Source organism: Chrysemys picta, chromosome 10 (assembly GCF_011386835.1).
Source record: "Chrysemys picta bellii isolate R12L10 chromosome 10, ASM1138683v2, whole genome shotgun sequence".
Lineage (NCBI taxonomy): Eukaryota > Metazoa > Chordata > Testudines > Emydidae > Chrysemys > Chrysemys picta.
This window is the reverse complement of record NC_088800.1, coordinates 65,650,621-65,677,446: the sequence shown is the minus strand read 5'-3', so window position 1 is coordinate 65,677,446 and position 26,826 is coordinate 65,650,621. Positions and strand designations below refer to the sequence as shown.

The 26,826-nt window shown below is 42.4% G+C and overlaps 1 protein-coding gene across 3 annotated transcripts; it reads left to right on the top strand.

The window, feature by feature from the left end:
* Positions 1 to 3,219: 3,219 nt before the first annotated feature.
* Positions 3,220 to 26,591, top strand: LITAF (lipopolysaccharide induced TNF factor). 3 transcript variants are annotated; one of them, XM_005306732.5, is made up of 5 exons: positions 3,220 to 3,516; positions 16,495 to 16,633; positions 21,863 to 22,071; positions 22,479 to 22,635; positions 23,248 to 26,591. In XM_005306732.5, exons 3-5 carry the CDS (start codon positions 21,879 to 21,881, stop codon positions 23,354 to 23,356), a joined length of 459 nt encoding a protein of 152 aa, XP_005306789.1. In that variant the 5' UTR covers positions 3,220 to 3,516; positions 16,495 to 16,633; positions 21,863 to 21,878; the 3' UTR covers positions 23,357 to 26,591. The 3 variants fall into 3 exon arrangements, with proteins under 3 accessions (XP_005306789.1, XP_008171047.1, XP_008171043.1); XM_008172821.4 differs by lacking the exon at positions 3,220 to 3,516 and adding an exon at positions 3,982 to 4,177; XM_008172825.4 differs by lacking the exon at positions 16,495 to 16,633 and having other exon boundaries at positions 3,273 to 3,516.
* The last annotated feature ends 235 nt before the right edge of the window (positions 26,592 to 26,826 follow it).

The window sequence follows — 26,826 nt, the reverse complement described above, 5'->3', positions numbered from 1 at the left end:
CATATCCTGGCTCGAACTCTTAAGATTGTCATATGTGGCTCGGAGGGCCAGTACGTTTGGCCACCCATGACATATTTGCTAACCCCATGATCGGTCTTGTAGAGTATGAATCACCAATATCATTTACCTGCAGCAAAGTGTGTGTTTGTGTATCAAGGTCAGCATCTGCTTAGTCTGATGAATGCAAAACCTGGAATGGTATAGCTACTATAGGCAATTCAACAGAAGAATCTGATAGAGAAGTTTATTGTTCAGAAGATGTGTTGTCACTTATTTGAATGAAAGTAGTCTTACAGTCTACTAAAATTCTGCTCCTGGCTCTGCCATGGATTTGCACTGAAGCCTCATGCAAGCAGGGCCGGCTTTAGCAAGTGTGGTGCCTGATTTCTGGGGCGGCACTTCGGATTGCTGGCTGGGGGGCCGTGGGGCTTGCCGCGCTCTGGCTGACGGTCCGGCTGGGGCCGCGGAGCTGTGGGACTGCCTGCCACACTCCGGCCGGTGGTCCGGCCAGGGTTGTGGGGCTGTGGCGGTCCGGCTGAGGTCACGGAGCTGTGGGGCTGCCTGCCGCGCTCTGGCCGGGAGTGCGGAGCTGCGGGGCTTGCCGCGCTCCGGACGGGGTTGCAGTCCGGAGTGCGGAGCTGTGGGGCTTGCCGCGCTCCGGACGGGGTCGCAGTCCACGGGGCTTGCCACGCTCCGGCCGGAGCTCCAGCTGGGAGAACGGGGCCACGGGGCTTGCCGCGCTCCGGCTGGAGCTCCAGCGAGGAGAGCAGGGCTGCGGGGCTTGCCGCGCTCTGGCCGGGGTTGCCGGGCCACGGGGCTTGCCCCGCTCCGGCTGGAGCTCCAGCGAGGAGACCAGGGCCGCGGGGCTTGCCGCGCTCTGGCCAGGGTCGCGGGGCCACGGGGCTGCCGTGCTCCGGCTGGCGCTCTGGCCAGGGGAGAGGGGTCCCCAAAGACGACCGCCACCGGGGTGAGTGCGCGAGGCCCTCTTAGGCGCAGGGCCCGATTCTGGGGAATCGGGCGAATCGGCCTAAAGCCGGCCCTGTATGCAAGTAACTTAAATCCTCTGCCTCAGAAAAATGGGAATAATGAAACTTAGCTGCTTACCTCCCATGGATATTGTGAGAACTAATTAGTCAATTTTTGTACAGCATTTTGAAGATGTAAAGCATGGAGTGTGTGAAGTGTTCCCTAAAGAAAAGGTTATAAAAATTAAGTCCAAGGGCTTTCTCTAATACAACTAATGTTGCAGGTTTTGAGACACTTATTTTAGGCCCAATTCCAAAAGTGGGGTGACCATATATTTCCCAAAGGGAAAATGGGACACCACATGGGGCTCGCCTGAACCCTCCACCACACAATGGAACTGGCTCGAGTCGCTCGCTGGCCCAAGCTGCCTGGCGTCACTGCGTCGCCTGAGCCCCATTATGCTGGACTGGCATTGCCACTCACTCTTGCCCCCCTCTGCACCTCACTGACGGGGCACGCCCCCACCTTTTTTAGCAAAACTGGGCATTTGTTCCATTAGCTCTTGACAGCTGATGATCAGTTAGCAAGAGTAAGTGGGACAAATGCCCAGGTTTGCCAAAAAAATCATGATGCCTGGGACAGGGTTTTAAACGGGGACTGTCCTGGCCAAAATGGAATGTCACCCTATTGAAAAGACACTGGCACGTAGGTCCTCGGTACCTTTTGGCATTTGGTCCTATAATAAGAAAATATCTGATTCATGCCTGCCCAACCAGTGAAAAACAGAAAAGCTTCACTACTGGGAGAATGCAGCAACACCCAATGACTTTTCATTATTTGTTAATCTGTTTCTGAGTATCCTGTGACTCTCATTATTTCCTGGAATATACAGTAGTTGCATAAGACAAAGAAAAAAGAGGAATTAAGTTACGTATTGAGCTGCAGAATTGGACAATAAAAGGAACTGATGTAACTGTAGAGAGGCTGCAAACATTTAGTTTCGTTACTTACTTGCCTGGTGGTTGTTTAAAAATCAGCTTGCTTTTTAGAGGTCTGTCTTATAACTTTAGTTAACGAGTATCTTGTTGTAGACAAAAAGAACAGGAGTACTTGTGGCACCTTAGAGACTAACAAATTTATTAGAGCATAATGCATCCGAAGAAGTGGGCTGTAGTCCACGAAAGCTTATGCTCTAATAAATTTGTTAGTCTCTAAGGTGCCACAAGTACTCCTGTTCTTTTTGCGGATACAGACTAACACGGCTGCTACTCTGAAACTTGTTGTAGACAGTTTCTCTTTCAGAAACACTGCAACTATCTACCACCCAATTTCTCTCTAGCCACATCCATTATGCTAGAAATTAAACTTTTTTATTTGACTGTGGAATTTTATCTCCTTGCCTGTGGCTGTTCTAAAGGGTAGGGAATCTCCCTTTGTTGGCTCACTTTCATCTTTAGTGCCTCACAGAAGGGGACATGGAAAGAAGGCAGAAAACCATGCCAGGCTGTTTCATCCAGGCATCAAAATGTTCCTCTTCGGCACAAAGCAATTGGAACCTTTACAGGAATGATACTCCGTAATTACCTACATTTGCCTGATGATGGGAATTGTTTATTGCTGAATAACTGTGCTTGTTAAAAAGTAAGACATTACAGAAATTGGAGAAAGAATTTTTCTCTTGTTCAAATTATCTTTGTGTTTTGCATATAAAACTTAATAGCTGGTTCTGCTGATACAGTAATTTGTAGATCTTGTTGTTTTGACTTTCTAAGCTTAGAAAAAAGCTGATTTGCAAGGAACTCCAACTCCAAGGTCCTCTTGATAGCGTTGAGTTGGTGTTTTTTCCTGACAAATTCCTTTGTTTAGAATGGTATGTTCCATTACAATTTGTGTTTCAGAAACCTGAATTTTTACTCTCCAGGAGCTTAATAATTTTTAAAACCTTTCCTTACCTTCAGTACTCCTGTGCCTTTGTTTCTGGTTGCTAACTCGAAGGCACTGGCACTCAAACACCTAACTTGCCATTCGACGGGACAGCAGACTGCTCTTGTGGTCTGTACAGAACAGCTATCGATAGATGTATTATAGTTGATCAAAGTCAGGTTAACTGGACGGGCTCTGGGCTGGCTCCTAGGCGAGCCCAGAGCCGACGTGTGGCTGCTTGGGGAGATGGGGCGGGGTTTTCACGTGGCCCATTGAGCCCTGAGCTGGTGAGCTCGTTCCCAGCTGAAGGGGGGGGGGGGGGGCAGGCGACGTCCGGACGCGGTGCTAGGGGGCACAGGCCAAGGCAGGGGAGGGTCACTCGCTGGGGCGGGGCCGCTCATTAACTCCCCGGAGCCCTGCTCCCCGCCCCAGCTGCGAGGCGGGGGAGGCGAGCGCCGCGCCGCGCCGGGCCGGGAAGGGAAGAAGGGGCGGGGGCGAGGAGCGGCCCGGGAGGGTGTAGCTTTGTCTCCGCCAGTCCAGGCGCAGGGAAGACGCAAACTCGGGCCGGGAGCGCAGCGGGTCCAGCTCAGCCCGGGCAGCAGGCGGCCCCTAGTCCCCGCGCAGGAGGTAAGGGCGGCGCTGCCTGCGGGTGTGGGCGCGGGGGGCAAGTCCTGCGGGACCGGCTGCTCGGGGTCCTGCGCTGCCTCGGACTTCTCCATGGCGGGCGGGGGAGCGGCCATCGGGGCTGCCCGGCTGTCCCGGGCTCGGATTGCGCAGGGGCCCGGCGCAAGCTGCCCCCGCTCTCGCCGCCCCTCCTCTCTGCTGAGGGGGCAGTTTGGGGCCCGCTCGGAGATCGGCCGTAGCGAGTCCCGCTGTAGGGACGCTCCGAGCCGGCGCAGAGCTGGGCGCAGCCTCCCCGCTCTCTCTCTGCTTCCCACGAGGGGCCCGGGGTGCGCGCCCCCGCCCGCCTTTAGCACTCGCTGCGCCCCCCCCCCCCCCCCCCCGGAGACCGCTGGACACAGCGCACAACCTAAGCCACGTGGGACTGCGCGATACCGACCCAGGCAGTCACCCACCTCCCCCACGTCCCGTCCCCGGGCTCCCCGGCCAGGCAGTGACTCCTCCCCCGAGCGGGGCCCGCTCTGACAGGCGGCCCAGGGCTCCCTAGCCACGTTTCCAGCCGCTTTCTGTGCTGCCTCAGTGGGGTTTAAATCTCTAGAGGAATCGGTTTGGACAGTGAAGGACCAGTTCCTCCCACCAGTGTAAAGAAGAAGCGACTCCATAAGCTGTAAGGCAGTAGAGGGGTACACGGGGAAGAGTCCGTCTGTACAACTGTGTCTAACGCAAACGTTCATTTCTTTTTCTGCTGTTTGCATCCCTAGTCAAGTAAAGTGGGCTGGTCGGATGGTGTTTCCATTGTGTGACTTCCCGGGGCATAGACTGGGCTCGAGCTCCTTGTAATTTGTGAACTCTAAAAAAATGTTTCTCTGAAGTGAAACCAAAATTTCAGGATGCTTAGTAACCCACTTTGCCCAGTGTAGCTTCTGCAGTTGCAAAGTGTCTATTTTCTATAGATTTGTACTTTTGCAGAATTACTCAATTGTTTTTCCTCATTTTTATATTTGTTAGCTCTGGAGCTGTAAGCCTATATTTTTGGGAAGTATTTTAATACTTAGTTACTGCATCTGTTTAAAACTTTTTAATGTTTAGTTGGAAACATTTAATGCTGGCAAGTGAAATTTTGACATGAGCTCTTCTATGGTTTTGTATATACCGAGAGTTACTCTGGCTTAACTATTCCTAGGGAATTAATTGGGATTAATGATCCCATCTGAAATTCACACCCTATTCTATGCTGAATTAACTTCCTTGTCCCTAAAACTGACAGCAGTGGAACGCTCTGTGACAAATGATCAAAAGTGAAAGGGCGTATCTACACAGGGTAATACAGGAAAGCTGAACCAAAAGCACGTGAAACCCCTGGGTGGAAGCTTTCATTCACAAGTGTAGTGGCCTTAATTTACTTTCATTAGTGAACTGAGATCACTTTTCTGAATGAGTGTATCTACACGGGAGTTTAATGCAGTTTAACTAATGCATTTTTAAATTCACTCCTTCAGTTAATTTTTGCTTAACTTTCCTGAGTGTCCATGTGTAGACAAAAGTAATAGCTTCAGCGCTTAGCCAATTATATTAAAATTCTTAATCCTTCTGGCAAATCCCAAAGTGTTGTGGCCTCTTTGCACATAGAGTGCCACCCGGATCTGTTTTGGAGGTGGTCTAGCTGGATATTAAAATTAGTAGTTTACAAAGAATTCTCAAATGATCTGTAACCACGACCACAAATTCTGCCAGATAAGATATAAATTGTTTTTTAAATGTTCAGCTGTTTTCTCAAAACCTGTGCCTTTTCATAAGACCTAGTACCATATTTTTATTTTAAAATGACACTGTCACTCCAACATCTAATGTTAAATCTTGTCGGCCTATATCAGAGCCAGTTTTAAGAAACAGTTACAAAATTCTTTTAAAAATTCAAGGGTGAGCATTAATCGTTTCTTTAAAATATGATTTGCTTGTGAAGTATTATTGAAGAAAAATGGAAGCCAGAATAATAATTCCCATTATGTCAATTGAAAAAAACGTCTTTCCTAGGATCCCTGATCAGCTTCTGGAAGACTCTTGGCACCATACATGATAGAGCCTTTATTCTCCAATAAACTTTTGAGGAATATGTACTACTTCAATTTTAAAAATTGCTATGAAAAAATAGGAAAATGGTAAACTAGGAAAAAATCTTATTCTCCAGATGACCAAAAAGTTGGTATGGACAAATGATATCTTTAATTACTTTCTGACCTGCACTTAAAAATTCTGGGTGCAGTGGCGTACCAGTGCAATCTTGCTATAGGGTCAAAATAATGACTTCTTGTCTCCATTTCCTTGGAGCAGTTGTGTCTCATGCTGTGCTGTGTGGCTAGATCACACACATAATTAGCCAAATGCACTTTCCAAACAACAGCATGGGCTCATTAGTGGAGAAGAGACAGAGGAGCAGTTCTGATATATTTTGCTACACAAGTGCTAGGCAGATCATATCAGGATATTAAGCCTGAGGGAAGGACAGTCATTTTTCTTCTAGGACAACCAGATTTGAGATCCCAGTTTGTATTGGACAAGTCGGTTTAGGAGAAGAATTCCTTGTTTTTCCTAAGTCATTCTCTTCTGGGTTCTTCCTCACCAAGGAGGGTTGCCCCTATCCAGGTTTTCCAGGGTCATCCCCTTTTTAGGTAGCTGTCCCAGGAAATCTGTAATGTCCCCGCTTTTTGTACCTAAAATATAGCAACCCTACCACCCAGTGTACAGATGATTTATTTCTTTTTCTTTGTCCCTCAAAGCAGTGTCTGCCTTGGTTCTGAGGTACAGGTTCATGGAAAATATATACAGTAACAGATTACTCATAGTTTTAAATTTTTCATCTAAAAGAAGACACATTAACAAGATGCTATTGTACACCACTGGTGACAGCGTTGGCTTTTCCTCTGTAACAATACGTTGTATGTACACCTCTACCCCGATATAACGTGACCCAATATAACACGAATTTGGATATAATGTGGTAAAGCAGCGCTCTGGGGGGGCGGGGCTGTGCACTCCGGCAGATCAAAGCAAGTTCGATATAACGCGGTTTTACCTATAACGCAGTCAGATTTTTTTTGGCTCCCGAGGACAGTGCTCTATCGGGGTAGAGGTGTATTTGAAAATTTTACACTATGCAGTGCTGATGTTTTTATAGGTCTGTTATGGGAACTTGTGCATTAACTGGAAAAAGTTGATAACATAAGGAGTGATGTTGGATACTATCTGTTACCAGAGAGAAGTGACAAAACCAAAATAGCTTAAATCATCTATACTTCAAAAACAAAATAGCCTTGAAAAGCCAGAAAAAAAGTGAGGCCTGTGAAAGATGGCATGTACTGTCAGTAAATACCACAAAGTGCTTTATAGAACTACCATACACATACAAGAAAACTATCACCCATTACTAGAATACACCAGCATGACTACATGAAATGTGGCAGCTATTGTAACAGAGTCAGCAACCCCAAACAGCTTAGGCACAAGAAGTGAGGAATATGATGTTCAGTTAAAGCAACAGGAGAATGTGTGTGGGCAACCAGTAAACTACCCATGTTGGTAGGATGTTCTTTACCAGTTAGTATTTTGGAATCTGTTAAAGGGTAGAAATTATTTTCATTAGCTTTTTTTTAACATCTTTTTTCATATTGTATCTAAGAACAGTCTCTTAGCAAATTTAAAGTCACTTCTATTTCTGCAGCTGAATTTCACACAATAAAAGTACAAGTAAATGCTTTCTTCCAGTGGTCTTAAGAGAAGTTATTTTTTGGTCCTATTGGATTAATTCTGTATGAATATAACTTTTAAAAAATTGATATCTTTAAAAGTGATTATGGCAGATTATCTGCTTTATTCTCTTGTCCAGGAAGACACTAGTGTTGCTGTTAATAAAGTTAACTTTTATTTAAAAAATCCCCATTAATGAAAGGTTGCAGTACTTGCAGATAGTTGAGAGCATGAAAAGAAATACACTCCTTTTTGTTTAATAATTGGGAATCCTAGAGCATTATGGTTACAGGCTCAAGAATACTAATGCCACTGTGTTGTAAAAATAGCTGTGATTGGGGACAGCTGGTAAAGGTACAGTAAATGTGCAGCTTTTCATTTTAGTCATCAGGGGAACTTTTTGCTTCTATGGTGAAGAGAACAGTAGGCCAGGATTTGGACAGACTCTGAGGCCATGTCTACAGGTGCTGCAGTGCCATAGCTATGCCCCTGTAGAGTGGATGCAGACTATAGCAATAGAAGGGGGTTTTCCGTCACTGTAGGAACACCGCCTTTCTGAGCAATGGTAGTTAGGTTGAAGGAAGCATTCTTCTGTTGACCTGTTTTGCATCTATGCTTCGGTTACGCTGGTGTAGTTACAGCACTCAGGTGTGGATTTTTTTACACCCCTGAGCACACTACTTTTACCGACTTAAGCTTTTAAATGTTGATCAGGCTCTGTACTTACTTGTACTGGTCTGGAAGTTACTACCTTCCCTTCAGGTGGGATATGAATGCAGACTCATTTCTGCCATGATACCCCGCAACCATGCTATTATTTAATCAACTCAATTCTAGTAGGCAATTGGGGAAAATCTACAAAACACACATTCCATTATCAAAAACATAGTAGTATGGAGATACGTCCAATCACCTTGGCCCCTTTGCTTGTCATTTTTCATTTAATTAGTCTTTTTCTATTAATCTTTAGATTGAGCTCTGTGGAGTAGGAACCATCATCTCTCTCTAGCATGATGATGGGGAATACCAGAAACCAATACTGTATATCTGTTCTTACACTGTAGATACTTTAACATCAGCTGTATCTGAAGTTTTATTTGGTGTCCTGAGGATGGCACATGTGGCATTTCTAAGAAAAGACACTACTGTAAATTCATACCTGGAGCAAATACAAAACCACTTTATTTAATAAGCCTTTCTCTCACAGTTGATTTAAAGAAGAAAACTGACTACTGGTGCCATCCTGAGTGATGTATTTTTGGCATGCTATCATTCTTTCACTGCTGCAGTTTGGTACATTATCCTGTATAACCAAGTTAATATAACCAAGTTAAGGGAGCAAACTTGTGACAGATAGATATAGAATTTCTCTTAAACATTCCTATTTTGCTGAACTCTCCCACAAGAGCAAGTAATCAGGAATGTTTTAGAGAATTTCTTATCCTTGGAAGTGAGTGGAGTTCCATAATTGCCTGATAAATTTGCATGACAAGCCATTGGCATAATTTGCATTACTTGAGAGCTTCTCTAACATAAGCCAAACTTTTAAGCATGAAATATTTTTTATTTGCTCAACTCTTTCTACACTGTGCCAAAATATGTTTAGACATCTTTAACTTATTGAGGAGATCTGGCTTCAGAGATGGGTATGTAGACATAAGGAAAATACTAAAGCAATACTTTAAATTCCTCCTGAATCCTGCCCCAGAAGCTTGAAGAAAGCAAATGGTTTATTTAAAATAAACAAAAAACTTCCACAAAATCGTTGTTCGCGATTTAACACTTCATTCTGCATACTCAATCCAACTTCAATCCAACTGTGCTAGGATAGTGTCAGCTCTTATGAGCCAAGCAGGGTTGTGCTGAATCAGCAAATTGTCTGGGAGACCTCCAAAGATCATACTTCCTATGGAAGTGGTGGTGGTAGCACAGTAGGTGGCAAATCCTTCCACTGTCCCAGTGTTGTGCCAGCAGGCAATGAACTGCGGAAACGACCCTTTTTCATATGACACAATAATAGCAAGTGGCAAGGACCTTTTACATATAAAGATGCCATGGTAACTTTCAGAGGGTGTTTTTTATCACTTGTGTTGGCTGAATTCCAATTTGGGTGACTACATTTCTCCCCTGCTGTTTCAGTTGGATTAAGATTAAAATTGTAGACAAAAGCAAAGATAATGTTGACATATGCTGTGAAATTGCTGCATTACATGCCAGTGGTGGATGAAAGATCTCTCTCTGTCACTTATTTACTATATGTGAATGCTGTGAGATTTAATGATAAAGTATTTTGAGATCCTCTGGTAAAAAGCCTCTCTAAGTGCAAAGTAACTCATGGATGAAGATGTCTGAACTGGTGACAGAATACTAGTAGATCATTTTAAAATAAAAAACTTCTTTTTCTGATTGTGGTGCAGCATGTAACACTTGTTGTTGTCTGATACAGAACATTAATGCTTCCCAGACTTCATTACTTGTCCCAAATCATGTTGCTCTTTAAGACGGTTGCTTGTGGAAGCGTTGCTTTTCAAAATATCCCCGGGGAAGTCACTTGCCTTAGCTTTCAGAGAGAATATTACAAAGCCTTAGTCTGCTTTCTATTTTGGAACCGGAGATTTAATATGAAGGGGCTTGATTCTTGCTCAGGAAAATGTAAACATCAAAAACTAATTCCAGTATCAAGTGAAGTATTAGTATCTGTCTCACTTAGAGCTCCTTGCTTGTAATTGGTTGATGGTTGTGTACATTAAATCAGGTCATGCTGAATATTGTTTGTATTTCCTCTTGTGAAATATTGGAAAAAGTCAGGTCCAGTTGTGAAATTGTATTTCCTCTTGGCATCCATGCACTGGCCCAGAATCTCCACTGTGTCATGTTTCCATGTGTGCCCCCTTACTAATGTAATTGGCTAATAGATAGCACAACTTCTGGATTATCAGGGCCAATTTACACTGCCCTGGTATAGATTAGAGTAGTCTGGGAGGTACTAAATTTATGCTAGCTGGCAATGGATCTTATGCCTTTGTACTAGCTGAGTACAGTCAAAATGCTATCAGCTCTGGCTATACTGAGAATAAGTGAGGAGGTGGTGACTGGGCCAACTACACTGGCTTTGCCCCACCAGAGAGCTTCCCTGGGGGAATTCTCAGCTGGCCAGATCAGGCTACTCTCCATCCCACTTGTGCAGCATGTGTGATTCCTAACTAATGCAAGTGACAGGAAAACTGGACCCACTAAATCTAAAGGGTGGATTTTCCTAGCACACCAAACTTTTATGCTAGTGCAACTCAATTGACTTCAAGTAAATCTTAATTTACACCAGTGTTGGTGTAAGGTGAATCAGGCCATAGTGTTTAAACATATATATGCCCCCTCCCTGGTTTGTTTGGGCTTTGTATTTTGGAGTTTGTGTTCCCCACCTCCATTTTGCTAAGAGATTATCTTCACTGCTTACGGTTCCTGTGGGGAAAATTCTACATTAGTTATTTCTGACTCATTCACAATGCCTTTTTTTTTCCTTCTAGTAAAGTTCACCTGGCCACAGCTTCGGTTTCCTTCCAGTTAGGACTTCCTGGCCAGGTGTGTGTAGTTTAAAGATTCCACCAGTGTTCTCGCGGTGTGTTTTTCCTAGATAGGAAATCCCCCTCTCCCCCAAAACAAACAAACAAAACAGTCCCTCCCACAACTTTCCTTCCTGTTTAACAAATGTGCAACGATCTGCATGGGCCAAATTCTTTTACACCATTATGTGTACTTGAGTTTCTTTGTGATATACACAGCAAGACACACATTCCTGGGGAGTTCGAGTCTGTGGCTTGCCTTTTTTGATGCAACAAATAAAACATTTAAGCAAAAGTCCACTAGGAGGGCCTGGATATTAAAATATATAAAAGGAACTTTCTTGAAGCCTAATGAACAAAAGTATCTTCTTTCCCTGATTTTAAAATTGCACCAGCTTAATCTTAAAGTACAGAGAGGGAATTTCAGGATGGCTGGCCCATATTGAATCAAGTACAGTGGTCTGGAGCAGAGGACCATTGGCTCTAATGGATTTTCAAATGAGAACTTTCCTTAGGGGAAGAACGCTTATTTTATGAAATCTGAAAAAGCAGCATTTTATGCTTAAAGACTTACAGACTGTAAAGTTAGACGGGTCCTTCATGATCAACTAGTCTGACCTTCTGCTCTTGCATTAATGGGAGAATCTTAAACAGATCTGAACACTTCAGGCAGACTATTGGCAGCCTATCCTAGGTACGGCTGAGGTGCCTGTTACTGTTCCCTGCATGCCATAATATGTTGTCTCTTCCAAACCATATAGAAGACACAACATTAAGCACATGCCTCATTTTGCTTTTGTCACTTGTTTTTTGAACTGGCTTGTTTACAAGCATTGCTCTTTACAAGCTAGACTGTGTGTATTAAGTTTCTCTTGAGCTGCATGTTTGATTAACAAGAGGAATGCACAGACTTCTGTAAAGGAGGTGTGGTCATTCTCTGACTGCTTTCTGAGAAGTGTTTTAAAAAACCAACCGAACAACCCCACAAAGCTGTCAGTTTGAAGCAAAGACCGGTAGAAAAGAAATGTAATAAAAATAATTTAATAGAATCAGAATGTTGAATTGGACCTTATTACGGGAGAGCGGGAAACTGTATGAAAATTAGTCTTTTCATGAAGAGAGTTTGTTGCTGTTTTCTATTCCCTGCCACCAGCAGCAAGCAAGTCTCTGATCTGTGTTGCTATACCTGAGAGCAACAACAAAATTAACGATCATAGGAGAATATCCTCCTAGCCTTATGTAAAAGGCTTCACTCCAGTTATGCACAGACACAAAGCAAGTTGCATGTCTGCTCTCAAACAGAGGCTAAATATTCTTATGCACAGAGACCAATGATTTAAGAAATACAGGCTTTACCTTTTTCTTAATTGTCCATATTTTGATAGCAGTGTAATCTTTGGTCAAATCAACTTTTACACACTATGGTCCAGTACATCTCCAACAAAATAAGCTGGCATTTTTCCTCTTACCAATGTAATTACAGCAGTAGTTGGTGATTATGACAGTGCCCCTTCAAGATTGATAATTAGTACGTTAAGCTTTATGTATTTTTCTAAAAATATATGACAGAACTAAAAAAAAACCAAAAACCCCAAAAACATTATAAACCAATTTTTAGTTTGGCTTGCAAACACAGCAAGGGGGAGTATCTACATCCAAACATTGTAGCATTGTGTTAGTACAAGAGCTGGAAGTGAAATAGTCTATAAACAAATTGTCTCATGACAAGTTAAAGAAGTCTGGGCTGGATGAATGGACTATAAGGTGGATAGAAAGCTGGCTAGATTGTTGGGCTCAACGGGTTGTGATCAATGGCTCCATGTCTAGTTGGCAGCTGGTATCAAGCGGAGTGCCCCAAGGGTCGGTCCTGGGGCCGGTTTTGTTCAGTATCTTCATTAATGATCTGGAGGATGGTGTGGATTGCACTCCTCCTGGGAGGAGTGGTAGATACGCTGGAGAGTAGGGATAGGATACAGAGGGACCTAGACAAATTAGAGGATTGGTCCAAAAGAAATCTGATGAGGTTCAACAAGGACAAGTGCAGAGTCGTGCACTTAGGACGGAAGAATCCTATGCACTGCTACAGACTAGGGACTGGCCAGGCAGCAGTTCTGCAGAAAAGAACCTAGGGGTTACAGTGGACGAGAAGCCGGATATGAGTCAACAGTGTGCCTTTGTTGCCAAGAAGGCTAACGACATTTTGGGTTGTATTAGTAGGAGCATTGCCGACAGATTGAGGGATGTGATCATTCCCCTCTATTCAGCATTGGTGAGCCCTCATCTGGAGTACTGTGTCCAGTTTTGGGTCCCACACTACAAGAAGGATTTGGAAAAAGTGGAAAGAGTCCAGTGAAGGGCAACAAAAATGATTAGTGGGATGGAGCACATGACTTGTGAGGAGAGGCTGAGGGAACGGGATTGTTTAGTCTGCAGAAGAGAAGAATGAGGGGGGGATTTGATAGCTGCTTTCAACTACCTGAAAGGGGGTTCCAAAGAAGATGGATCTAGACTGTTCACAGTGGTACCAGATGACAGAACAAGGAGTAATGGTCTCAAGTTGCAGTGGGGGAGGTTTAGGTGGGATATTAGGACGAACTTTTTCACTAGGAGGGTGGTGAAGCACTGGGGAGGTGGTGGAATCTTCTTCCTTAGAGGTTTTTAAGGTCAGGCTTGACAAAGCCCTGGCTGGGATGATTTAGTTGGAGATTAGGTCCTGCTTTGAGCAGAGGTTGGACTAGATGACCTCCTGAGGTCCCTTCCAACCCTATGAAATACTGTAACTAGTTGCTGTTTTTAAGTAAAAACACAAACAACCCCCAACCCATTAATGGAGACTTTTTTTAAAGATTGCTTCAATTTTAATATTTTAAAATATAAAAGACATTTAAAATATAAATATTGGTGTAATCTGACAAAAATCCTTTAGCCACTTATTTGTTCATTAACTTTACAAAAATAAACAATTCTTCATAAAGAATGTATTATCCTCTTTCCAGCTCTTGAATTGTGTTATCGAATCATCGTAAACCATGTAATTGTTTAAATATATACAGACTGAAACCAGATTGGGAAACCAGCCCAACCAATAATTATGGATTAAAGGTTAAGTCAATGACTCAGTTCTTCCTTTCCACTTCTGACCTGTTCTTCCCCGTCCTGAAACTAAGCCTGTCTCTTTCAGCTTTTGGCGGTTACTACAATCAATATTTGTATGTACCTCTGCACTTCCTGATTCCTTTCTTCCTCTCTTTGCTGTTGGCTTCCCACAGTACACATTTGAGTCCTATCTTCGCAGATGATAAAGGGTGCATTTTTTTTTCTTTTCCCAGTGAGACGGGCTCTGTCAATTCAGCTAAACATGATTAAAAAGCCCTGGTAAGCTGCAGTGTGCATCTACATAAGGAAAGTTTCTTTACCATGTGTTGGCTAACCTGGTTACTAATACATAGTAAAATCTTAGGCCGTGTGTACACTACGGAGACCATACTGGCATGGCTATGTGGGCACAATCCTGTAGCGTAAGCACAGCCTACACCAAGAAAAGGGGTTTTCTGTTAGTGTAGGAACACTGCTTCCCCAAAGAAAGATAAGCATTCCATCAGTGTAGCTATGTCAACATAGCTGTGTCCACACTGGGGGGTTAGGTTGGCATAACTGTGTTGGTCTGGGGTATGTGTGTGTGTAGGGAGGTGGTTCCCCCACACCCTTGACTGATGTACATGTAGCCATGTGGGACTAAGCCCAAGTGTGGACAAGGCAGTTTGTAGTCTTCATGTGTGTTAGCAAGTCATGGTAAAAACCAGTCTACCACCAGGCTTTTTAGTGAAGACAAGACCACAGGCTAATGTTAGAATTAACTGGCCATGTTATATGTTAGGGATGAGCATAGACTACAGCAGAGCCATTGTTTCAGACATGTTAGACCTTGTCTTTATGGTTTCTGTGCTACTTAAACTGTATCCATGTTGTGTATCTCTTCCTCCCTCTCTCCCTGAGTGACCAATACCCTTTCCTTTGTCTCCACTAGGATTTTACAACTTAAAACTAGTTCAAGTTAGCAACTTAAAAAAACAAAACCCACACCTTTTCTTAATCAAGATAAATGCATGTAGTTAGTGTTACAAAAACTATGTAGACAAGCCTTCGTCTCCACTTTAATGAGGATTCAGAGGGCTTTTTAATTGTTAAACTGACACAATTGAAAAATACTGTGTGTGCGCTTATCAAAGCATAGCATTGCTGAGTTTCACTCCACTGTGCACAGGTGCCTTTCGGCCAACTCATAGTTACCAGGTCAAGTTTTATCCTGAGGACTTTTTGTATCTGTTGTAAATCCTTGATAAACTGGGTCTGATGGAAATGCTGCAAGAATCTGGACTTCAGCAATAAATCCTTACTTAATAAGTTATGGCTCTTTGGGGATAATTTTCCCCTAAAGGTTTTAATGTCTCCAATAGCTAGACAACTAGATTGTGTAACAAGGTGTCTCACATTTCTGTGAGGTGTGGCCAGCAGAAGCTCTCGCTTATTAAAGTCAGCAGTTTCAGCTTAGGATGTGAATTTGAACCCTGTTCTTGGCTTCAGATTGCATGGGTTTATATCCTGGGAACTTGCTTGGAGATTCTGGGCTTGCATGAACTCAAACCTCCAACCTAAACTCATCTGAAAGTACCATCTTATTTAGCGGGAAGGAGAATCATAACTACTCAGGATTTGTCTGGTTTTGGATTGTTTCAAACTGTTCCCACCCACAGATGTATTGTCACCAGGCTTGAGTATGGTTATGAAAGTTTCACAACCTCCATTTCATACTCGTCATGGGAGAGGAGTATCTTTGTGTGTCACTCCCTAGAGTAGGATTTGTCGGTTGGCATTCAGCTGTTTATATTTAATGTAGTAGCTAATCGGAATAAGTGTTAGTTTTAGTTTGAGTGGAGCTACTCATCAGTGTTGTGGTTTAACAGCCTTGCCTACCCCCTCAGTTCAGTGACTTTTGTGGTGTGCAGAGAAACACATCTGTAGTGGGAGCCTGTCTGGGTGGAAAGACTTAAAGGGATGCTGCCTCCTCCCCATAAACAATCTTTTCACTCTCCCAAAGGCATAGAGGGATCTGGGCCTGGGGGAAAATGGGCAGGGCTGGAGAGCCAGGGCAGCAGGGAGTAGTTATGATTCCTTAAATACAATTAACAAGAAAAGTTGGGGTAGGTGGATTTTATGCTGCCCTACTAACTCTCCGCAGAGCACTCAGTAATTCATCTCCACCAAGTACCACAGCATACTTGGGTGCAGTGAGTCAGTGGCACTGTGGCCGGGGGAGACTGCAGACGATATGACCTTTGGCCCTTGCCTCCTACCCATGGTTCCATAGATTGGAAGCTGAGGAGAAGTAATAGCCTGCACAAAGGAGCTACAGTTTGTCCATTATTTTGTGCCACTGATTTAAGGGCATATGTGTATAAAATGTATTAAAGTGGAAGGGAACTGTCTGTGCATCAGTGTGAAAGTAGATCCAGTCTTACATTTAGTCTGTATTCTACTGTTAGAATATTTTTGTATATTCTAGTTTTGGATCATTTTAATATAGCTTAATTTGCATACACAACTTAAAAATAGCTCTGTGGGGCACTGTGCTAAACTGATACCTTTCTACTGTCTCCTTTATCCTTTGCCATTTATATAGTCTATTGCCTTTCACCACCACCTTGGCTATCTGAATCATTATATGGAAAGAGCTTATTTTGAGGACTCGGAGACAGGACTCCCAGTTCTATTTCTACCTTTGCCACCCATTCATCACTGAGCCTGCTTATTTCTTTCAGGTAAGCTAATTTCTCTTTGAATTAAATGAATGCCTCACTTCATATATCCCAACTCTCAGTCCATTAAAATGCTGCTAGAAACTCAAGTCCTGCCTGCTCTGAATGATGCTTAAGATCTCCTGGGACTTCTAAATCGGGGCTTGCTGTGGTGTTTCTGGCCAAAATATCTTCTCCTTTCCAAACTTGGGCAGTGTTTTTACTGTTGCCATTCACTCCACAAGTGGGTGAATGTCTGTGATGTGTTATATATAAATAGCAGTAAAAGCATGTTGAGTTCCAAGATAAGCTATGGTATATAATGTAAAATGTTTTGGATGAATGAGTGGAAACCTAAGTAAAACATTGGGACATCTATCGGGGCATAAAAATTAATCTTTTTATATAAAATATCCTTATTTAAACTAAATAGATTGTCATGATTTCAAATAGATTTTAAAAATATAAACCTATGTTAATGCATAATCTTAGTGTAATTTGTTCTTCTAACATTAATCCAATCCACATAGGGTCATCTCTCTTTTGAGTTCTTCTCCATTCTAGTCTGTTCCTCAGAATCTCTGCAGCAGATCAAATCCTTTCGAATGACATCCATCCATCTAGTTTTAGGTCTTCCAACCCTTCTCTTCTCAGTGTAACAGCCTGTTTTCTATTTATTCTTTGTCTTTTCACATGCCCAAACCATCTAACCCTGGATTCCCTCAGCTTTTCTATAATTGGTACCACCTTCACACTTCCCCTAATGTTTGTTCTGAACATGGTCCCTCCTTGTAACCTTAGGCATCTGTCTTAACATTTCCAGATCTGTACTCCAGATCTGATCCTGTCTCTTTCTCAGTGCCCAGTATTCAGAGTCATACCAAAGAGCAGGCCTAATTACTGTCTTGTAAATCTTTTCAGTTTAATAGGCATTCTTCTACCACTTCTCTCCATTTAGTCCATGCCTTTCTTCTTCTGTTCATAAGTTTGTCATTGAGTTCACCATTATTGTGTACTATGGAGCATAGGTACTCGAACTTCTGTGCTTTGTGGTAATGGCTGCTCCCTCCCTCCCTCCCTCCTCCTCCCCCCTCCCCGCAACTTACTCTCATTGTCTTCCTGCTGAGTATCTATCTATCTATCCTCTCTTTGATTTCTGTTAGTTCTTGTGCCATTTCTTTCAGATATACACCTGTATCTCTAATTCTTCTTCCCTTTCCTTTTTGCTCTCCCCCTCATAAACTTTGCCAGTGTAAATATTTCTCTCTCACCCTATATGGTGTGCTATAATCTATTACAATTTAAATAAAGTATTAAGCAGTACATGATTGCTGCTGATCTTTTAAAGAAAGTCAAACCACGGAGCTGGTGGCAGTCACTAACTAAGCACCTGGAACCAGAGTTTGTTGAATCAAGGTCCATGGCTTGGAGCCTCTAGGTGCTATGATACAAGAAAGGGAAGCTGTATAGAGTATCCACAATCAGGATATTTTAATTTGCTTGTTCACCATATATTTTTATCTTGAGGTTGGTGATATCAAATCTCTTACAAACCTGATCCACTTAATTAAAAAAAAAATCCCTATATTACTTCATCTGAGGAATGTATGGGCTTCTAGATTTCTCACTTGCACCTACCTGACCTACTAAAGACATGTTATGACATGTTATACCACATCCATGTAAAACTGGGCATGCTTTTACTGATATGAGGCCATGTGAACTGGTGAACAGCAACAATAGAGAAAAATCCTAATGTCCAGCTTTCATCTAAGTCAAGCTTAATGAATAAACCCCAAGAAATGTATGCCTATCTTGAGGCTATGAGATTTTTGTTCTTTTTATAGTCTGTCCATTCAGACTTTATTCATATCAATATTTACTACCTTGAAATTTATTTTTGTTGCAGTAGGCAAGCATTAAAAAATGCATTGGTTTAACTAAAGATGTGTGGCTTTTTGTCATTGTTTAATTAAATCTGTTGTTAAAACCACTGCAACATTGTTCGCAACAGTGTGTGGACACTTTTTTAAAAAATGAAGTCCAGTTGCTACAAGGTTTGAATCTAATTGAGTGCGCAGTCAGGGTTTTTCACCAGTTTTTTACTACATTGTTCTTTTAAACCAAAGCATTTTTAAACTTTAATCCAGCTTCGAATATAGACAAGACCCCTGAAAGACTCAAGCAGGAAGAGCAGCTTCTGTTTATGTATCTGAAGCCCCAGTAATGGGTAACAATAAACAGAATAAGAACATAACACTTAAATGGCATTGACGCACATTTACAAATGAAGGAAGAGCGGTTCCTGAGAAACTCCATATAAGAACACTTATTCTGGAATAAGGGGGTCTTGTTCCTGTTTAACTTAACCCACAAAGTGAGTTAAGGGTTTGTTCAGTCCAAAACTGGTGTTGATTTTTCTTCTCTCCAGAGAGACTCTTTGTATGCTCTTTTTAGATAATGAGCTTCTCCCCAAAATATAAATACACCTCTACCCCGATATAACGCGACCCAAAATTCGGATATAACGCGGTAAAGCAGTGCTCCGGGGGGGCGGGGCTGCGCACTCCGGTGGATCAAAGCAAGTTCGATATAACATGGTAAGATTTTTTGGCTTCCAAGGACAGCGTTATGTCGAGGTAGAGGTGTAGCTCTTAAAATGTTGTTCTAATTCAGCAGGGTTATATAGGATCTGATTTTAACATGGTTTGAGTTGGCTTGATTTTTTGAACAGCAGTTAGTTAATACCTCTCCCCTATCCTTCCTACGCACTCCCACTTACCTTCATCCTCATTTCTCACAATCAAGCTTCTGCTCCCACTTCTGGATTTTGAAGCATTTAAAGTATGTGCAGTTGCTTGAGGCCTTGCTGGCCTTTAAGCAAAAAGGGAAAATAAAAAAAGATCTTTACATGTCACTGATGTCCTTGAACTTGCATGCAATGTCTAAGTAGTGCTGAGTACTGGTAGACTGTATCAGTAATCCATGTGACAGCCCAATCTAGTTTGAGCTAAAATGGAATATTGAAAAAGTGCTGTTGAAACTGTTGCCACGAGCTCAGAGTTCTAATTAGCATCTAATCATGGTTTGTATTAATGTCAGCTACTTTATCGACTTTCCCCCCCTCCCTCTCCCCCCGGTTAACATCTGATTATCTGACTCACCAATTTCAGAGGTAGGAAAGTCTCTTAGCAGCAGTCAGTTGTATGAGGCCATTGGGCTTTCAAATAGTTTTAGGCCCTAATCTAGCAGTGAGTTCCGTGTGGGCACGGGGATCTGTCTCCACGGGGAGCTTGTTGTGGATTGGGGCCTTAATTTATTCAGAAGGCCTAGAAATTGTCGACTTTTGAAGTGGTCCATATAAAACTTTTTGCCCCCCCCCCCCAACACAAGTGTAAAATTCTTAAATTATAGCTTGATAGAGCCGAATGAAAAATATTTTGTCCACACAAATATTGGGCAGGCAATGGAAAAATCCTTGGCCACACACAGATGCTACAAAGCCCTGTCTCTCATGACACATTACCAGAGAGGGTGATCATTCTTTCCACTTCTTGAAATCAAATTTAAGTGTTATGCAACTTGCCTATGGCTAAACTTAAATTACTACAGTGCCACAGCTGCAGTGCTTCAGTGTAGACACAGTGACTTGGAACAAGTATAGACTAGAAGGCTGTCATAGCTGGGATATTTGATCTAATAGACGAGTCTTCAGAAATCTTTGGGAGGAGAAGAGGGACTCTTAAAACTTGTGCTAGTGTAGACAAAGCCTTTTCATTGGCTAAACTGTTTATCGGTTAGGGATGTGGAGGAAACTACCTCCCTCCCCCCCACCGATACATGTTTCACTGGCAAAAGGGCCAGTGTGGACAGCACTATGTTGGTGGGAGAGCATCTCCCACCGACATAGCTACCACTGCTTGCTGAAGGTGGCTTAATTATGATGGCAGGACTGCATGAAGCGGACACACAAGAAGCCTTACAGTTGCGGCTGTGCTGCTGTAAGGTCTATATCGGGGTGTGCAAACTACGGGCCGCTTATGGCCCGTCAGATGTTTTTATCCAGCCCTTGATTTCCTGCCAGGCAACGAGGTCAGGGGCTTGCCCTGCTCCGACTGCCTAGCGCTCCCCAGCCCCCGACTCTCAATTCCCTTCATGAGCACCATCTTCCAGCCTGCAGAGCCCCACTGCACAGGCACGACTTCACTGCACTGTCTCTGGGATCAGGAACCGCCCTCCCCCTCCCCACATGTAGCAACGCGCCCAATCCCCTCCCAATCTCCTATGGCCCCATCCTCAAGAGCCTCGAAACCGCCCAGGGCTGCGCCTGTCCCAGCTAGGGGTGCCTCTGCCCGTGGCAGTGCCTGGTAAAGCCGCCTTGATGTCACTGCCAGCAAGGCTCCTAGGAGACCCCGGTACCGCCCCTGTAGAGCGCCACATCCCATAAGTCCTCTCTCCCTCCACCATAGTATCATCCCTTACAGAGCCCCCCATTCTACACTCCATAGAGTGCCCCTCCCCCAGGGCCAGCATGAAAAGAAGGGTGTGTGTGTGTGTGTGTGTGTGTGTGTGTGTGTGTGTGTGTGTGTGTGTGTGTGTGTGTGTGTACAGGGAAATAATTCCACGTTGATGTCATAAGTTTATTTTTATGACAATTTAATCATTGTTTTCAGTACAAAACTTATCTCCATCTCTTGGGTTGAGTGTAAAAACTCTTTGTTTTGGCAAACAGCAAGTGTGGTAAAATTGAAAACCCTTGAAAGGTCAAGGATCATATTTTAAATGTGATTTTAATGACGCAGCACTGGGGTTGAGTTGAATCCAGTGTGCTAAGCATGTCCTGGGTGGTTGGTTGATAACAGGTGTTGATGGCATGTAGCACCTGGAGGATTTGAGCTCCAAATAAGAGAAATTACAGGAGATGGAGGGGACAGGTTGCTAGCCTGCTATGTTAGTAAAAATGCTGGATCTGCCTCTTACAGCATCTTCAATTAAAAAAGAAGGAAGGCTGGGAAAAACTAAAATTATTCTGGAAATAGTTTTTTTAGGATGAGGAGAGGCACTGTATAAAAAAATCTCTAAAGAATAATTTTTAAATCTTTAAAAATAAGACAAACAAAAAACCCTGCTCAGATTTATTACTCTGAATAAAATGTTTGTCTGCCAGCCAGCCACCTTCTTACTTGTTATCTGAATGTACCCTGTACTGAAACTTTTATTCCCTGAACAGCTTGTACATTGTCTGTTTTCCAGTTTTGTTTTAGACACAATGTCCGCTCCAGCATCCCATCTGCCAGCTCCCAGTGGCTACCCAATCCCATCAGCACCCCCTACATATGAAGAGACAACAGGAATAAACACTTACCCTCCTTACCCTGCCCCGGAATCTGGGTATGGACCGAACATGAAGAGTATGAATCCTCCTCCGTATCCTTCACAACCTGTTCCAGCTCCTAATCCAAGTAAGTCTGAAATACTGTTCAGTGTTTTATATCTGTAGTTTCCCCTTGGGGCCCTAATCAAGATGCCATACAGGCATGTAGCAATCATGATGCAGAGATATTCCTCCTTAGCCACAAGACTTTTGTCTCACTTCTAGTTCCATGTAATGTACATAGTGGATCTCGCATGTTTTCAAGATATCACTTATAACTGTCTCATCTGACTTTCTACTGCTTAGAAGCCAGGTTTATTTCTAAATCACAAGATACTGTTCCGTTGATTGCAGCAGTGTGGTTTCCTTGTATCTTGTAATTCATAGTGCCCTCAGCACTGAGTGTATTTTAATGCACAGTGTTTTGGTTTAGACATGAAATTTTCTCTTTTTTAACACCTGGGGTAAACAGAGCCTTTCTCTTTGTTTGCTCAGTTACAGTTCAGACTGTGTACGTGCAGCAGCCAGTAACATTTTATGATCGCCCAGTTCAGATGTGCTGCCCCTCCTGTAACAAGATGATAGTGACACGTCTCTCGCACACTTCAGGAGCACTGACCTGGCTGTCATGTGGCAGCCTCTGCCTGCTGGGGTATGTTGATATAACATGTAATGCTCTAATTTGTGATTCTCTCCACGCATGTCATTTCCATCGCTCAAAAAATGGCTGGGGAGCTGATCTCAGAAAGGGGTGGAGCCTATGCCTGCTGGGGCTCTTTCATTACTCTCCCTCGGCCTGAGAAGGAAACTCCCAGTCTTGTTTTTATTAAAATCTGAACATAAAACCTTTTAAACAAGCTAATAATGCAGAGATAAGTTTCCACTGAATGTATGTAAAAAACCCCCTCCCACTCTGAGCAATCATTCAGAATCCCTTTGACCTTTAACACGAGGGAAGAGAAAATCCTGGGCATAACTGTCAGCAGCTTCAATAGATTTATGGTCTTTCCATACCTGCTGGGTTTGGTTAGCTACTCTTCCTGTGAATGGGACACCTCAGGGTTTCAGTGACTCTCACCTATGAAACCCCTGCAGGGTTCACAAGCCCTGCTTAAAAAACAGAATGAAGTACAGTGCCAAACTCTGCATTGCTCTACCTAGCGCTGCACTATCCCATTTTCAGTTTGGCAGCTACTGTACATGGGAAGAATGTTACTTGCCATGAATTGAAGGCAGAACGAAAGATGCTGTTTTATCTTTGCAGGTGCGTAGCTGGTTGCTGTTTCATTCCCTTCTGTATTGATGCCCTCCAGGATGTGGATCACTATTGTCCAAGCTGCCAAGCCCTCCTTGGTACCTACAAGCGTTTGTAGGCGATATCAAATATTGAGTGAAGATGGGTGTCCAAGATCGTTCAGCACCTTTTCAAGCTCTTTCTGAACTTCATTAAGATCTCTGTGCATTGTCATTGCGAATGGATCAAGATTTATCTCACTGTTGTTTTAATAGTAAGAATCTGCTTAGGGGGACTCAGGATTGGTAAGGGGATCTATAGTCTGTCACTTCACAGGCCACTTAGTCAAGCTGGTAGTGACCAAATGTTGTCCCTCTATGGTTTATGCAAAATAGCTGATGGTGTGGGTCCGGTTAATATTAGAAAGTTCCCCGTGTGGATTGGCACCTGTGTCACAGAGACCAAGGTCTGAACTTGCATGCAGGCAAACTTACCTTCTTACGCCTAGAAGTGATGCCTCTGGAAAAGTATTGAAGCGGGTTGGCAGGGGACTGCCTGTGATGGTCCTATTCTGGTCTCCAGTGTAGTCAGTCTGATACCTTTTACATGCACTAAAATTCACTTTAAATTTGTTTTTAAAAATTGCCTTTAAAAGAAACAGAACCAAAAATAGCCTGAAGTTTGGCTTTTCCCTTAGGCTGCTTTACCAAATCCAGCCCACTCAGGCTACCATGTCAGATGGCTTCTCAACATGGTCTCCCAGTTTCCTTGCTGTTTGTGAGTTCAGTCAGACCTTTAACACTGCACAGAGTGGTTTTTTGTGCAGGATTTTTTTTATAAATATATGTATGTGTATTTTTTTTTTTTTACTGCTGAGTTATAAATCTGTGAAAATAGCTTTCTAATGGAAATGCTGATAGAGCCATGGCTCTATCAGTGTTGTCTTTACTATAATATAATTACATGAGCCAAATGGTAAATCCTTAAAAAAACAAAAACAAACAAACAAACAAAAAACACCCTCAGGCCTTTAATTTTATAAAGCTTGGATTCCATCTGCATAAATGTTTTTAAAAAAAATCAAAACAAAATAACTTTTTACTTGCTATTGGTGTAATCTGCTCACATCTTTTCATTAAGAAGGTAACTTCTTTTGTTAAGGAGTTTCACTGAGTGAGTGCTAGTTGGATGACTTGTATAGTGATATTTCAAATGAAAGAGAAGTTTCCAAAATGAAATATGGGTAGAATTTCCAGAGACTGATCACAGGAATCGAGGTTTGAGTATCTGAAGGTTGAAGTACTTCTCATGATTGGGGTAGAGCTGTCTGATAGAAACTACAGCCTAACACTGCTCCTTGTGTCAAGTAGAGCATGATTCCACCACTGAAGGTTCAAATGTGTTTGCTGTGATTTGGTTGAATGAGGTCTGTGTAAAAAAGCAACATTAGAAGTTGAGTTTAAATATGAGCTATGATTGTAAAGTTGTATTAACCCATGTAAACAATAAATATTGCAACTATAATTCTTTAAAAAAAAAAAGTCTCTCTAAATATTTAGAATAGAGGTAACTTTTCCCCAAAAACATTGCAACTTTTAACATTGAAGTGCAGTTGCTATTGTACTACAGATACATAGCTGACTTTTATATATTTTTTTCTAAACTGATTATGCTTTTTGTGGTTCAATTTGCAAGTGGTTTTAAGAACTTCTATATTTAGAAAAAGTTTCAGGTCTGATATTTAGCTGCACCACAAGAATTTACCATAGTAGCAGCTAACTGGCAACAGAATAATGGAGTTAGAGCTGAAACTATCTTATGTACGTTACACTCTCTGCATTTATGGTGTTAGCACACATGTAATACACAATCTGTAGACAGAGGTTACCTTAACTCAAGAAAACCAAAGCTTGATGACAGTAGCAATACCCAATAGTGCCAGGAAGCATCAGTAGGGGTGACTTCTGTGGAAAGCAGAAAAGCAGTTTTATGCAAGTATTTAAAGTTTTTGTATTGTAACCTAAATAGAAGAGTCTGCTTTCTGTTTTGCAGTTTGACTGTTTTATTTTTTCCATAAGACTTATTTGCAAAGCTTGCTACATCAGCAGAAGCAACACTACCCTAATAACAAAATATTCTTTTTAAAATATGTGGTTGGGTAAGTTTAATTTTCTGTAGTTTCAGATATGCTGCTTTCCCCAGATATAATCAGTGTCATTATTTTGACTATTTTCACATTTAAAGTAGTTTTTCCTACTGTTTCCCACTGGTACTGGATATATTCACCTATTCTGTGCTGTTTGATTTGCAATATTATACCAATTTATATTAACACTCTGCACACACGTTGTATTGACTGTAACATGCTAATACTAGAGACCTAGAAGCTTGTCCCATGAGGAACTTGAGCTCATTGCAGTTCACTGGAGTGTGGGTCAGCTTGCCCCGCAGCATTTTGCAGGATATGGATCTAAAGCTGCAATTCAGTTGTTAAAATATCTGCAAATTCTGCATTTCAGAATTTGCAGATATTTTAATAATCAGGCTATTGATAGATACTTTACACAAACATTTGTTGATCCTAATTTATAACCTTATATGTGTCACAATGACACATCATGCCTTTATTTTATCCACATCTCAAAATATAATTCTTGGCTCAGTGTTTGTTTTGTTTTTGAGACAGATGGAGCAAAAAAAGCACGTGACACTTCTTATTTAACTCTTCATTCATTTGCCTGATAAGAGGCAGATTTAAATTGTACCTCTGTCTTTGGTCACATCACTCCTTTTCCACATAGGCAACCCTGTTTATTCAACAAACGAACAACAGATACATTGTCAAAGAAGTATTCATCTAAGTTCCCCTATCCCTACATAGTGACGTAATGGAAAACCTAAAGTACTGGCACCACAATATTTACTCATTCTCACAAGGCACAGAATTTGGGTTTTGTTTAGAGAGCGGTTTGCCACATCTCTTTTTGTCCTGTCAGAACCGGAATAAAGCTCATTGCGTGGGAGGATTCTCTGAGCTTGATTTAGGCTTGCTAAACCACCTGCAAAAGCCATCTACTACCCCCTCTATGGCTTTGTTCTGAGCATTGTTCCTCAGATTCTGTTTCTTGTGTATGTAGAGACGTTTTCAATTGAATGGACCAAAACAATTTTCAGTGTCCAAATAAGTGTATCAAGGAAATGCAGGAAATACGTGTGTGTGTGTGTGTGTGTGTGTGTGTGTGTGTGTGTGTGTGTGTGTGTGTGTGTGTGTGTGTGTGTGTAAAATGCATTCGTGTTCTGGGTTACATTGAAGTTAGTCTGTTTTTATTGCTGAATATCTTTTACAATAAAATCGTGTTTGGTTTTTGTACAGCGTGACTGTTGTAATGTTATGAAATATTGCATCTGGGGATCTGGCAGGGGTATGAAAATGTGGGCTGGAGAGGTGATTCTTGGGATAAATACATGTATTCCTCAAATGTGGGTGCCTACTTTTAGGTCCCAAGTGGGAACATTTTGGCATTAATCTGGAGAGGTGAGAATGTTTGTTTGTGATTGGTTGCCCTAAAGACATTTCCAAAACCCACAACAGTAAATTGACCGGGGTGG